This window comes from Pipistrellus kuhlii, unplaced genomic scaffold, assembly GCF_014108245.1.
Source record: "Pipistrellus kuhlii isolate mPipKuh1 unplaced genomic scaffold, mPipKuh1.p scaffold_m20_p_1, whole genome shotgun sequence".
NCBI lineage: Eukaryota > Metazoa > Chordata > Mammalia > Chiroptera > Vespertilionidae > Pipistrellus > Pipistrellus kuhlii.
The window spans coordinates 85,187,432-85,201,203 of NW_023425404.1; the positions used below are offsets into that span (position 1 = coordinate 85,187,432).

The window sequence follows — 13,772 nt, forward strand, 5'->3', positions numbered from 1 at the left end:
ATCATAAGCAAAAAACAGAATTATCGAAACACCAGCTAGCAAGTCACAGTAATGCTAATATGTAACAAAAATGAATGTATTTTATGGAAAGAGCTATCAGCACAGATTCCAAAGCTAAGCAAAATGTGAAGAATAGCTCTGGGTGAACAAGGACTTATAACTTTTAATGGTGGGTAATATTTCCTCACACACAAAAGTGCTCTTTTAATTCTCCATAAGTAGAGACTTGGTGGTTCATTAATTTTTTAAACATGTTTCTGGGATAAAAATCTGGGATAAAAGGAAAGTAAGCATTGTGTTTTCTGGGAAATATTAAAAAGGAAAGAAAGTTTCCAGGCCAATGAAAATATGTATAATTCTGAATACATATACGTTTTCCAAATGTTCAAGTGTACACATTTTTATTTCTTAATATTTAGCAATTTTTGCCCAGCTCAATACTGCTATAGCTAGTGAAAATTAATAATATGTACTTTATACAAACTGTTAAACATGGCTGTATAAAATACAGACATAGTGTTTTATAATCTAGAAAAAAGAAAATATCTTCATCTATTCATTTTTTCATTGCCAGAGTTAGCTGTCAGAATCTCAGTCTGTATGAGATGTTTCCATGTTCTAGATTTGTTTCTTCTAAAAACCTAGACTAGATCTGTGCATTTAAGGAGAAGTGCTTGGAATTTTGGTTTTGCAGAGGTTCCAAGCAGATTTCCTACCCTGCCTGGGATGTCTCTAGCTGTGGTCACTTACATCCAACCAGTGGATAGTCTAAGAAGAGAAATAGCTACTTTCTGCACATGCATCATATTATAGTGAGGGCAGGCTCTGGACTTCCCTGTGAAGAGCAGCACTCCCTAGGTGGCAGCACAGAAGCCTGGGACAGTGATGCTACCTGAGGATACAGAGGCACAATGAACATCTGAGGCCACATGTGAGGCTGTGTCTGCAGCAGCCAGAGAAAGGTTTTGAAATGAGGTACATGCTGCAGATAGTGATCTCATCTGCTGAGTATGCCACACACAAGGTGCTGTGTTCTTGCAAATTGATGGCATACTCTAAGAATATGTCCAAACTCTTTACTTTCTGACTTTTGCATATGATACATCAATATGTTCTCTCAAACATATGAAACAGGAAGTGTGCACCTTACTAGCAGCTGTTCAAATGATGAAAGAAAACTGCCTAAACACACACACACACACACACACACACACACACACACACACACACATCTTTCTACAGCCTAGAACTTTTAATTTTAAGTACAATTTTTCAAAAGTTGGATCATTAGCAATCCTGTGAATGTTGGAAACATCTTAACAGTGTCTCAGAGGCAAAAGTGTATACTACAGAATGAGAAAAAGAGAGAAGTCAAATTATGTCTGCCATCATAATAAATCCAAGCCCAGAAGGAGGTCTGCAAATCAGCGAGTGCTAATGAAATATTAAGGTAAGTGATTATTGATGAAAAATGAATAAGCTTTCTTGATTTCAGCAACCTTTAAATCACACCCAGCTAATTAAAACAACTCAAACACATTCATTTATTCCTTGACGAGGATTTAGTTGTCCTTGGGTATAATGAGAATTCATTTTGTGATGTATATAGGTGATCGCATGTGAGTGGACAAAATGTGCCAGAAAAAGATATATAAGAGAAAAGTCTAGCCTTTTTAAACTATTTGATCTAACATTTCCAAGCTAGGAATTAAAAAAAAAAATCACTTGAGCTATTTGTTGTTTACCATAAATATAACATCAATAATACTCTGTACTATATATTTATTAACACTCTTATTTTAATTAATTAACATATAATGTAGTGATTTTCAACCAGTGTGCTGTAATAATTTTTAAAACATGCAATATTGGACTATTTAGTCAGGGGCATTAACCTGTTTTTCCTTAAATTGCCAACTTAAAAATGACAACAACCAACACAATAATAGACATCCAGTGTGAATGAACACACACACACACACATACACACACACACACACAGTGGCCCAGTGCACAAAATTGTGCACTGAGGGGGGTGTCACTCAGCCCAGCCTGCACCCTCTCTAATCTGGGACCCCTCGGGGGATGTCTGACTGCTGGTCAGACATACCTCTCACAATCCAGGACTGCTGGCTCCTAACCACTCCCCTTTCTACCTGCCTGATTGCCCCTAACAGCTTCTGCCTGCCAGCCTGATTGCCCCTTAACCACTTCCCTGCCAGCCCAGTCACCCCACACTGCCCTCCCCTGCCAGCCATCTTGTGGCAGTCATCTTTTGATAACATGGGGTGTCTAGCTTGTGGTAGCCATCTTGTGATAACGTGGGGGTGGCCATCTTGTGATGACGTGGGGGCGGCCATCTTGTGATGACATGGGGCGTCATCTTGGGATGACGCAAGGGCAAGACACCACCTAGGCTTTTATTAGTATGGATATAAAATTTATATATTTTAAACCCTCACCTGAGAACATGGTTGTTGTTTTATCTTCACCTAAAGATGTTTATTGATTTGAGAGAGAGAGGAAGGAAGGGAGGGAGAGAAACACTAGTATAAGAGAGAAAACATCGATTGTTTGCTTCTAATATGTGCCCTGACCAGGTATCGAACCCACAACCTGAGTATGTGCCCTGACCAGGAATTGAACCTGAAGCCTTTTGGTGTACAAGACAATGTTCCAACCAAATGAGTCATCTGACCAGGACTAATATATTTTTTGGTGTGCTGCAGAATTTTAGTAATTAGTTTACAGGTGTCACCAGATGAAAAAGGTTGAAAATTGCTGATATAATGGATAGAAGGCATTTATAATACTAATATTACACAATTACATGATAGTTTTTATTTCAGTATATCACAGAACTGTTAATTTATTTTTGTGTGTATTTTATTTTTAATTTTTTTAAGTTTATCTTTATTGTCATTATTTCACCCCTGGCCTCCCAGAGGGAAGCAGCAAATAGTTCTTCCAAGGTGGGAACATGCACAGGCTGCAGCCCAGGCCTGTATCAGCCTCATCCATCCTCTGATGCCACAGCCCTCATAACCTTAGCCTCCTGCTCTGAAACGAATCTGTGGCTGTTCAAGTTAAACACTCCACCAAATCCTTGTACTTCCTAATTACAGAAGTTAACCCCATGTCCACAGCAACACACATTTCAGCACCACTATATAATGTAAAAAGCTTCAGACAATGATAAAAAAAAAAGGTTGAGAAACCTAAAATAAATTTTTACACAAAAAATATGCTAAAAATATAGAATCATTATATAAAATATATAATTCACATGCAGCAAACTGGAACTCCCAAATGTCCTGGAGCTCAAGAATATAGATAATGATGGTGGTGGTGATGGTATAATAATAATAATAATAATAATAATAATAATTGTATTCAAAGTGAGTTATATGTAGTTGTTCATTTAATCTTCACATAAAACCCAATGAGGCAAGTACTATTATTATCCCCATTTACAGATGCAAGAAGTGGAGCTCAGAAGGTTTATAGACAGAGCTGGGCTGTGAACTCAGGCTGACACTAGAGCCTATGTTCTTAACCATATTTACATCACATCCTATTAGCATGTCATGTTGTATGGTACCCTATGACATCGCTCTCCCTCTCTCCTTCTCAACATTATATAAGTTCCAGAAAACGTAGAATAGTCATGGACTTGACATATAAGCAAAGGGGATTTAAACAATGAAAATGTTTAACAATATTTTGCTGAAATTCCACATTTCTTTTCTAAAGCAGATGTTCTGTATTTAAATACAACTTCCATTTTTCTTTATTATATACTACACTCCATAAATGGTCTTTGCTATGCTGATGAAGACTTGGGTTTACACATTTGTTCATTTAATTAACATAATTGAATACCTATGTTTCAGGCTCTAGAATGGACGAGAGACAAAAAGTCCTACATTAAAATGGAATTTCATTCTAATTGTTAGAGATGACTGGCAGACAAAAACTTTAAAGTGTGAAGATGTCACACCATCACATTATAAGCACTAGTAAGAAACATAGCAGGAAAGGCAGAAAGTTCAAGGAGAAGGAAGGCAGAGTTGAAATTTTAAATTATTTGTATTTTCTCATATCAATTGGTTTTAGTCACTGCTGGTAGCATTGCCTGCACCACCCTCCCTCATGCTGCTGTGGGGACAAAGCCAGGCCCCCTCAGAGGCACCTGGGCTCTTCCAAGGTGAGTGCTCCAGAGAGCATGGCATTCCACCTAGAAGCATTGTGACTCTCCCTCCTAAGGGCTGAGGATCCTACAAAGGTTGGCCCAGAATTTGCTTGGAATGCAAACCAACTTGTCACCTGGCCCATCTTCCACTCCCTAACCAATCATTTCCTCTTCTGCCCTCCCATTGTTAGCAGCGAAGAGGAAAGCAGGAAGCCCACATAAGAAAAGTCACCCTGGTGGCCACTTGCAAGCATGGCCCAGAGCCCAGAAAACACGAAAGAAGGGCCTCAGTCCATAGAAAAAAAGGACACCTGACTCCACATGCCTGTCCCATGATAGGAAAGTGGCAGAGCCCTGGCTTGTATCTGTCTCAGGTCCAAATTCTCCCTTGATGATGGAGCATATCACCAGTACCTATTTTGCTATTTTTTGCCATGGTTTCTATTTCTGAGGAATGCAATCTCGTCCAACCAATTCGTACATACATGTGAGAGAGTGGTATTGGCACTGTGACTTTACTTTTAAACACTTTCAAAATCTGTGTGTGTGTGTGTGTGTGTGTGACCTACATGTCATTTAGTCTCCTGGAGACTCTATGAATGAGCGACATCTACAATGTCTTATTTCAGCAGCTCTGATGAGCTTCTGTAGACTCATGCCTGTGTCTTCTTTTATGGAGTGAGTCCATCTCATATTTGTTCTTTTCCTGCTGTTCCCCCCTCCCCCCCCTCTGGTATCCCTATTTGCTCCAAAGTACTCTGTCTTCTCATGAAATGCCTGAAGTAGGACAGTTCCATTTTTGTCATTTTTATCTCCAGAGATGTTTCAGGCTTAATTTGCTCTTGGACCCACTTGTCTTTCTTCTAATTCAGGTTTCCATAGAGCTATCCTTCAGCACCATATTTCAAGTGAATACATTTTTTTTCTCTCTCGACCTTCTTCACTGCCAGCTTTCTCATCTGTACGTAGTAATTAAAAACAAGAAGGTGGATGACCTTAGTCTTGGTCTCTAATGACACATCTTTGCTCTCGTCAATCTTTCATTTGCTGCCCTTCCAAGTCTCAGCCTTCTTTCATTTCTTGGCTACAGTCTCCATTGAAATTGATGACTGAACCAAAGTAAAATCTTTAACAATATCAGTATCTTCAAGGTGTACATTTCTTCTGTAGTCATGATTTTTTTTTTTTTTTTAAATATATTTTATTGATTTTACACAGAGAGGAATTGAGAGGGACAGAGAGTTAGAAACATCGATGAGAGAGAATCATCGATCAGCTGCCTCTTGCACACCCCCTACTGGGGATGTGCCCGCAACCAAGGTACATGCCCTTGACCAGAATCGAACCCGGGACCTTTCAGTCCGCAGGCCGACGCTCTATCCACTGAGCCAAACCGGTCCCGGCTGTAGTCATGATTTTTATCTTTTTAATGTTTAAGTGCAGTCCTGCTTTGGCACTTTCTTTTTTCACTTTCACCAGAAGTTTCAAGTCATTGCTACTTTTCAGAAGTAAGATGGTGCCATCCCATACCTTAAATTATTGCTATTCCACCAATTTTCACTCCTCCTTCCTCCGAGTCTAGCCTAGTTTTTCCTATGATATGGTCTGTGTACAGATAAACAGATAGGGAGATAAAATGCACCCTTGCCTGACACCTTTGCTTCTAGGAAACCATTCTCTCTCCATATACTGTGACAGCAACATTAGGACAATCAAGTGCGGAGGCATGCCCATTGCTTTCAGAGCAACCCAGAGCTTTTCATGAAGGTCACAAAGACTTTAGTATAGTCTACACAACATATTAACCTTTTTCTGGGATTCTGTGTGGCACTCCAGTACCCAGTGAATGTTCACAATTAGGTCTCGAGTGCTTTCTCCTTCTCTGAACGCAGCTTGACTGTCCAGCATTTCTGGCTCTCTATAAGGCAGAAGCCTTTGCTGCATCACCTCAAGCAGCACTTCACTTGTGTGGGAAATGGTCCTGTAGTTACTGCACTTCTTGGCATCTTCTTTTTTGGAAATCAGGATGTATATTTGGAAAGTTTTATGGGATTTCAGCAAGTAAGGCACAGCCAGCTTCTAGAGCTCTTGCTGTCTTGAACCCTCAAGTAGGGTTTCCTGTCTGCAGGCCACATTCTTGTTACAAGATTTCTAACAGATTCATCTGTGTAGCTTGAAATAATTCTATTGATATCCAGATATAAAAGTGGAGAAGTAATATCCTAACACAATAATAGTAACAATCAGAGCACTGCCTGCCCTTTGAAAGTCAACCAACACACTGTTTCAACTCAAAGTATGCCAGTATTGTAGGACAGTGTAAAGCCCCACAGTCAGCAAGGGCCACACTACACCTACAACCAGTTTGCCTTGATCTAGTATAAAAGCTGAAGTCTTCTATATCAACCAACACAATTCAGATGTTCTGATATTTAAGAGAAAATAGGATGGTGCACTTTGAATTCATCCATTACAAAAAAGATTAACAGAACTCTCCCAGAAGCAAATGAGATTCTTTAGTACTACCATTAGAAAAAAGATGTTGGTTAATCATGATTTTATGAGTTCCACCAATGTTTCTGAACTGGACTAGTGACTTGTGTGTGTCTAGCAGATGCTTAACTGATAACTGCCAGTGAATCATGTAGTTACCTCTCCCTCTGTGCTCCAGGGAAGCCTGCAGGCCCTAGCAATATTGCAATTCAGATGTCATTTTTACCCAATTCAGATGTCATGAATACCCAAAACAAGAATTTTAAATTCCTCAAATGCTTAAAGTGATACCATATTAAAGACATTAATATTCTCACATCTCTACTTTGGAACTGATCCATAAAGACAGTATCACCAACCACAGCTGTCACTTAAGGTACCTGAATCCTGGACACACCGTGCCCCCCACCCCAAATCAGATGCTACCTAATGGGGTTGTAGCATCTCCTTGTATTTGTTCCACCTGCTTGAGGGTTTAAAACACCAAGAGCTTCAGAGGCTGAGCATGCCTCATACCAGTTCTGCCAGTGACTTTTAGGGGCTGGAGATATTAAGCAATTTACAAAGTAAAGTGTTGACCATATTTAATATTCACCAACAGTACATAAATCCAACATCTTAATTAGATTACACTTGGATTCAAAGTCAAAACTATATATATGGCTTTGAAACTTTTAGCTCAATCACACCTCCTCTTAGAAGCTCCTCCTTCCGAGTCAATATTCTCAGAATCCTATTTCATTCCTATCATTCTTTGTACAACATAATGCATGTGGTCTGTCATGTGGCACCAAGTGAGAGTAACTTAGGAGGTGAGTCAGATCTTGCTTATTCTGTGACCCAGAAACCTTCCACAATCCTTAGCACAGCAGCCACTGAATACCTGCCAGGACAGTCACAGAGGCTGGAATACAAACACGCACAAGAACTTTGGCCTTGTTCAAAGAGTTTAAGCGTTATTTTACAAAGCTTAAATATACAAACTATAGAAAAGAAGGAAATGGAAGAAAAAGAGAATAATTAGAAATAAGTATTCTCAGCTTTAGTTTGTTACAACGCAGGTGCTTTTTAAAAATTATGCTACTGAAGGGGAGAAGCCAAGATGGCGGCATAGGTAAACACCTGAACTTGCTGCCTCACCCAACTGCTTCAAAACTACAACTAAAAGACAAAACAAGTATCAATCAGACCCACGGAAAGGCTGGCTGACTGGAAATTATACAACTAGAAGGAAAGAGAAAAGCACACTGAGACTTGGAGGATGTGTGGAGGTGCAGAAGTGAAGTGCAGAGGTACCGAGGCACGCGTTGTGGAAAGGCTGGCAACTGGGTATGCTGTTGGCTTTTCAATAAAGAGGGAGATAAAAGTTCCTGACTGCTCTGAACTCCAGTTTGGGGAGAGACTCTTGGGGACCCAGACTCTGGGAAGAAACTGGACTGTGGCATTGGGTGGAACTAGAGAGCAGCTTTCTCTCAGAGATGCTTGCAGCAATCATTGTACTTGCAAGGTGCCACGGGAAACAGAACCTCTTCCAGGCAGGGCTGATGGTCAGCCATTGCTGTTGGCTCCACCCTGATGATTCCCTGAGATCCTGCCCCACCCAATTTACAACCTCACCCAAGCTGTGAGCAGAGGCTTTTGCATATGAATAGCCCGGCCCTTTGCAATCTGAAATCTAATGTACTGCAGTTGGGTCAAAGAGACCAGAGCCTCCAAAAGAAGACCCAAGGCTCCACGGCAGCTTGCATTGCTTCACAGCTGAACCTCATATGGGCACTTCCAAACCCCAAACAAAGAGAAGGGATCTTCAGATCTCTCTGTAGCTCCTGCTGAGTGGCCTCTCTCCTTGGAGATCCAAGAGCCAGTGTACCCAGTGGCCAGAGAGAGACTATCCAGACTACTACTCTTCAGATCCATAAAAGAAACACTCAGGGGGCAAACTCAGTGAGCACCAAAGCCCCTCTGAAGTAAGTCTTGCCCCATAAGGGGTGTCTCCAGCACAGACGTTTTCCCATCATAGATGTAACTGATCCTCACAGCCAATTGGCCTGGAGGTCAATTCCTCCCAGTGATACCAACAACAATCAAGGCTTAACTACTACAAGACTGTGCACACAGCCCACAAAAGGATGCACCAAAAGTGTCCATCTCAGGTAATTAGGGAGGCTTAGCCACTGGGCCCTATAGGACACCTAGCACACAAAGCCATGATATCAACACAGGGAAGTAGCCAAAATGTGGAGACAAAGGAACAGGTCACAAATGAAAGAAACGGAGGAAAGCAAACTACAGGATACAGAGTTCAAAACCATGGTTATAAAGTTATAGAAGAATCTTCTAGAAACCACTGATAAATTTAGTGAGACCCTCAAGGATATGAAAAAGGACCAACTAGAAATTAAGCATACACTGAATGAAATAAAGAATAATAAACAGAGATCCAACAGGAGCCTAGAGGATCCCCAAAATCAAGTCAAATACTTGAAATACAAAAAAGAAAAAAACATCCAACTAGAAAGCAAAACAAGAAAAGAATCCAAAAATATGAAGATAGTTTAAGGAGCCTCTGAGACAACTTCAGGTATACCAACATCTGAATTATGGGGGTACCAGAAGGAGAGAGAGAGAGAGCAAGATTTTTGAAAACCTATTTGAAAAATAATGAGATAAAACTTCCCCCATCTGGTGAAAGAAATAGACTTACAAGTCCAGGAAGCACAGAGAACCCCAAACAAAAGGAATCCAAAGAGGACCACACAAAGACACATCATAATTACAATGCCAAGAGCAAAAGACAAAGAGAGAATATTAAAAGCAGCAAGAAAAAAGTTACCTACAAGTGAGTACCCATATGACTATCAGCTGATTTCTTAACAGAAACTATGCAGGCCAGAAGGGAGTGGCAAGAAATATTCAAAGTGATGAATAACAAGAACCTACAACCAACATTAATCTACCCAGCACAGCTATCATTTAGAATTAAAGGTCAGATAAAGAGTTCTACAGATAAGAAAAAGCTAAAGGAGTTCATCACCACAAAACCAGTATTATATCCAGTATTATATGAAATGCTGAAGAATATTCTTTAAGAAGAGGAAGAAGAAAAAGTTAAAGACAAAATCTATGAACAACAAAGTGACAACAAATACATATCTATCAACAAGAGAATCTAAAAATCAAGTGAATAAAAAGTTTATGAACAAAATAAATGGGTAAATATAATAGGATCAGGGGCATAGAAAGAGAGTATACTGACAATTCTCAGTGGGGAAAGGGGTGTGGGTGGTGTGGGAAGAGACTGGACCAAAATGGTACACCTATGGATGAGGACATTTTGGGGGGGCGGGGGGGGGGGCGGGCAGAGGGTGGGGTGGGAATCGGGTGGAGAGGAGTTATGGAGGGAAAAAAGAAGAACAACTGTAATAATCTGAACAATAAAGATTTATTAGAAAAATAAATAAATAAAAATAAAAATCATGCTACTGCAGCTTGTATAAACAAAACAAACAAACAAACAAACAAAAAAGGTCTTCTGTGCCTGAATTATAATTTAGAATTTAAATTATTTTTCTAAGTTCTCCTTCTTTCCCCCACAGACCACACAATGACATGGTGAAATTTGGAGAAAACCCTTACTGACTGCCATTGGACACAAAAACCACCATAACTGTCCAAATCACAATAATTAGTAGTTTTATGGAAATCCCTGGAGTTGTCTAGTCCATAACTTGTTCCACTGATAGCCTATATCCCCCAGCACTCCCCAATTCCATTTACATGTCACCCACCCTCTCCTGCAACCTTCTTTAAGAATTCAAAGTGACACTAGAATTTAAAGCAAACTTGGAATTAAAATTTTACTTTTCTACTCTGTGGTTGATTCAGGTCCAGTTTATTAAGGTAATATTTTCCATTTCATGAGGCTAGCCTGGGTTTGGTTATAAGCTGTATTCTGTGGCCTGTTGCTCTTTAGTTTGTTATAGATTTAGTCAGGCTCCACCCTGGGAAGGTTCACATCACCTGAGGCTGAACCAGGTGAGCCTCTTGGGGAGGTAATCAATCATTTCAGTTAACACAAGGATAATAAAGCAGCACAAATTCAGGTCAAGGGTATTTATTTATTTATTTATTTATTTATTACCCAATAATATTTTATTTTATTTAAAAAATATTATGATTCTTTTAATAACATTTTTAAACATCAATTTGTTGCTCCACTTACTTATGCACTCATTGGTTGCTTCTTGTATGTGCCCTGACCAGGATCAAACCCACAACCATGGAGTATGAAGAGGATGCTCTAACCAACTGAGCTATGGGCTTAATAACTTTTCTGATTACCAAATACAGATATAACACCTGGAAGATACAGAAAGTATAAATTTAAAAAACTTTTTAAAAAGAAACACCTTGTTTTTCATCTGAATTTTTATATTGTACTCCCGTATGACAAAGGGAATCTATCCATTGGGCATGAGACTGTTTTAAAGGAGCCAATTACTCCAGTTACAAGTAACCTAATCCAATTTTGAGTCACATTTTTTTTTTTTTAATAAGGGCATAAAAAATAACTCATTTAAATGCCTAAGTAATATCTATTCAAACAAAATTCAAAAGTCCTATTTTCCTTCGAATGGCGTTTGGGCACCAATTATGCAACTAAACTTTGATTAGGATCAGCCTAGCCCCCATGCCCCAACAAGAAATAAGGTGCCATTAAAATCTCAACTGTCAATCAAACATTTTAATTATTCTCACTTAGAGGACTACTTTTAAATTCCTTTTTATTTAACCCCTTGGGCATTTCTTAACCACCTGAAATGCCAAAGAAACTAAATCTAACCTCATCCAGTTTTCTCTAATTTTTGCAAACAGAACACAAACCTCCTGGGTTTCTTAGTAACTCAATTCGACATCTGGAATACCCGATTTAACAAACCTGAATCTATAACCTTTTATCTCTTTACCCTGCCTGGTTGCCAAAGCAAATGAACTTACTGAATACTCCTGAAATGGATAGTATTTCCAATAGTTTAAGTTGGTGTTGAGACCTACAAAAATATTACCTAAGCTTTACAATGAATTTATATTCATTCTTACTAGCTTTGGGGAACTTGAAGAAACCATTTCTCCACCCTTTGGCTTTCCTTTAATTGGAAACTCAGACAGAAGGTAAAGTAAAAAAGAAGGTGGCAACACTCTTAAGACAACTTTAAATTTTAAACCTAAACAACATGAAAGTGCAAAAGAATCAGAGGTGTCTCCCAGCAGAGTGTAAACCATTGCCCCATTGCCTAGATGCTCCACCTAGATGCTCCAAAGCTTCAGCAGGGCTAGGAAGCTCAGGATCCCACCGAATGATGATGCCTGGTGACTGGAGAGGCTTGACAGTTGCTACTTCACACTCAGCAGCTCTTGGGAAAGCAGAGCCACCACCAAAGGCCACAGCTGGCACCCAGAGTCCAAGGGAGCTGTCAGCATCCCATCCTGTTATACACCTCCCAGTCATTTCCCCCCAAAGGGGGGACACTGGGCAATCCCTAGGCAAAGCCCAACCAGTCTCCAGAATGCACTCCAACAAGCCCACCCTAGCTCCTGTGGGGAAAATGGTGACAGTCACCTTTTCTTCCTCCCTCCCAGTTAGTCACTGTAGTAAATTTACTTGTAAAACAGTTAAGCTCAAAGAGCTAGCCACCTACCCTGCCCCTTGCCAAAGGAATCATCTTGGAGACAATTACCGGGCCCCAAAGTATTTTGAGAACATATATTTTTAAAACTGCATTTCTAAGGATTCTACAATATAAACCCCGTATAGGCTGTTGGGAAGAAGTAATAAGGAAACACATAAACTGATACTGAAAACTCAGTTTTAAAAATACCTGTGAACCCAGTCAGCACGGCTCAGTGGTTGAGCATCAACTTGTGAACCAGGAGGTCACAGTTCGATTCCCAGTCAGGCACATGCCCATTTGATCCCCAATAGGGGCATGCAGAAGGCAGGCAACCAATGATTCTCTCTCATCATTGATGTTTCTATCTCCCTCTCCTTCTCCCTTCCTCTCTGAAATCAATAAAAATATTTAAAATAAACAAACAGCCTGGGGACTGAAGGGTCCTGGGTTTGATTCCCAGTCAAAGGGTTGCAGGTTTGATTCAGAGCCCTGGTCAGAACTCAGGCAACCAATTGATATGTCTCTCTCACATCTATGTATAAAAACCCAGTGGCCCTAATGCTGTAACGACCAAAGACTGGTCACGCGAGGCGTGCGTGGGTGGGCAGGGCTATGTCCCGCAGCGGGGCGGGTTCTGGGGTCCTGAGTCTCGCACAATTTCCCACGGGTCTGGGTCTCGCATGATTTTGTGCTCTGGGTCACTAGTTGATATATATTCATCTTTTTGCTCTCTTTCTGTCTCTTCCCTCCCACCCCCCCACCCCCTGCCCTCTTCCATTCTCTATAAAAATCAATAGAAAAAAAAATATATCCTTGGGTGGGGATTAACAAAAATAAAAATTAAAATGGATTTTAGATTCAAGTCTTGACAAAGTCTCCTAAGAAGCTGAAAATACATCTCACAACAGGGTTTCACATAAATTCTCATGAATTTAAATTTGAACTTGACTGATATTTCATCCTCGTGCAGGAGTAAGAAAGAAAATAACACCAACCTCAGACCACTATACCAATAAGATTGGGTACTGGAATCTGTGGGTTTGGCCTGTGTAATGGAAGAACCAGGTGTTTGGGTCCAATAATAAGATGAGTTATCATGCCAATCTTCAGGTAAGCAGGATCTTGGAGCATCTGTTAGAGACTAAAGTCAAATGAAATACAATGCAGCTCAAGGAGACTTTGATCACAGTGTGGTCAGCTCATCATCAAAGACCCAAAAGCTCAGTGCCCTGAAGAGGAAAAGACTCTAAAATAAAATAAAAAGAATAAATTTAAAAAAAAAAAAAACCTCTCTGCTGGAAGACTATTTGCCTGATGACTGCTATCAAGGTCTAAAGTAGTTTTCTGTTATTCTCATATTTCTACAGAATATTTAAACTTTCCCTAAGGTTAAAATAAATATATAAAAAAACAAC

General features: G+C 39.9%; 1 protein-coding gene across 29 annotated transcripts in view; it reads right to left on the minus strand.

Moving 5' to 3' along the window:
* The window catches only part of PARD3 (par-3 family cell polarity regulator), a 569,056-nt gene that overhangs the window by 145,291 nt on the left and 409,993 nt on the right, over positions 1–13,772 (minus strand). The window contains exon 23 of one of the 29 annotated variants that reach the window (XM_045586316.1): positions 7,405–7,589. The exons of 27 other annotated variants lie outside the window; for them this stretch is intronic. In XM_045586316.1, coding sequence (XP_045442272.1) covers positions 7,514–7,589 — 76 coding nt within the window. In that variant the 3' untranslated portion in view covers positions 7,405–7,513. Of the gene's footprint in view, positions 1–7,404; positions 7,590–7,640; positions 7,669–13,772 lie in introns of those variants that run through there. One more of the 29 variants, XM_045586321.1, reaches the window with a different exon arrangement.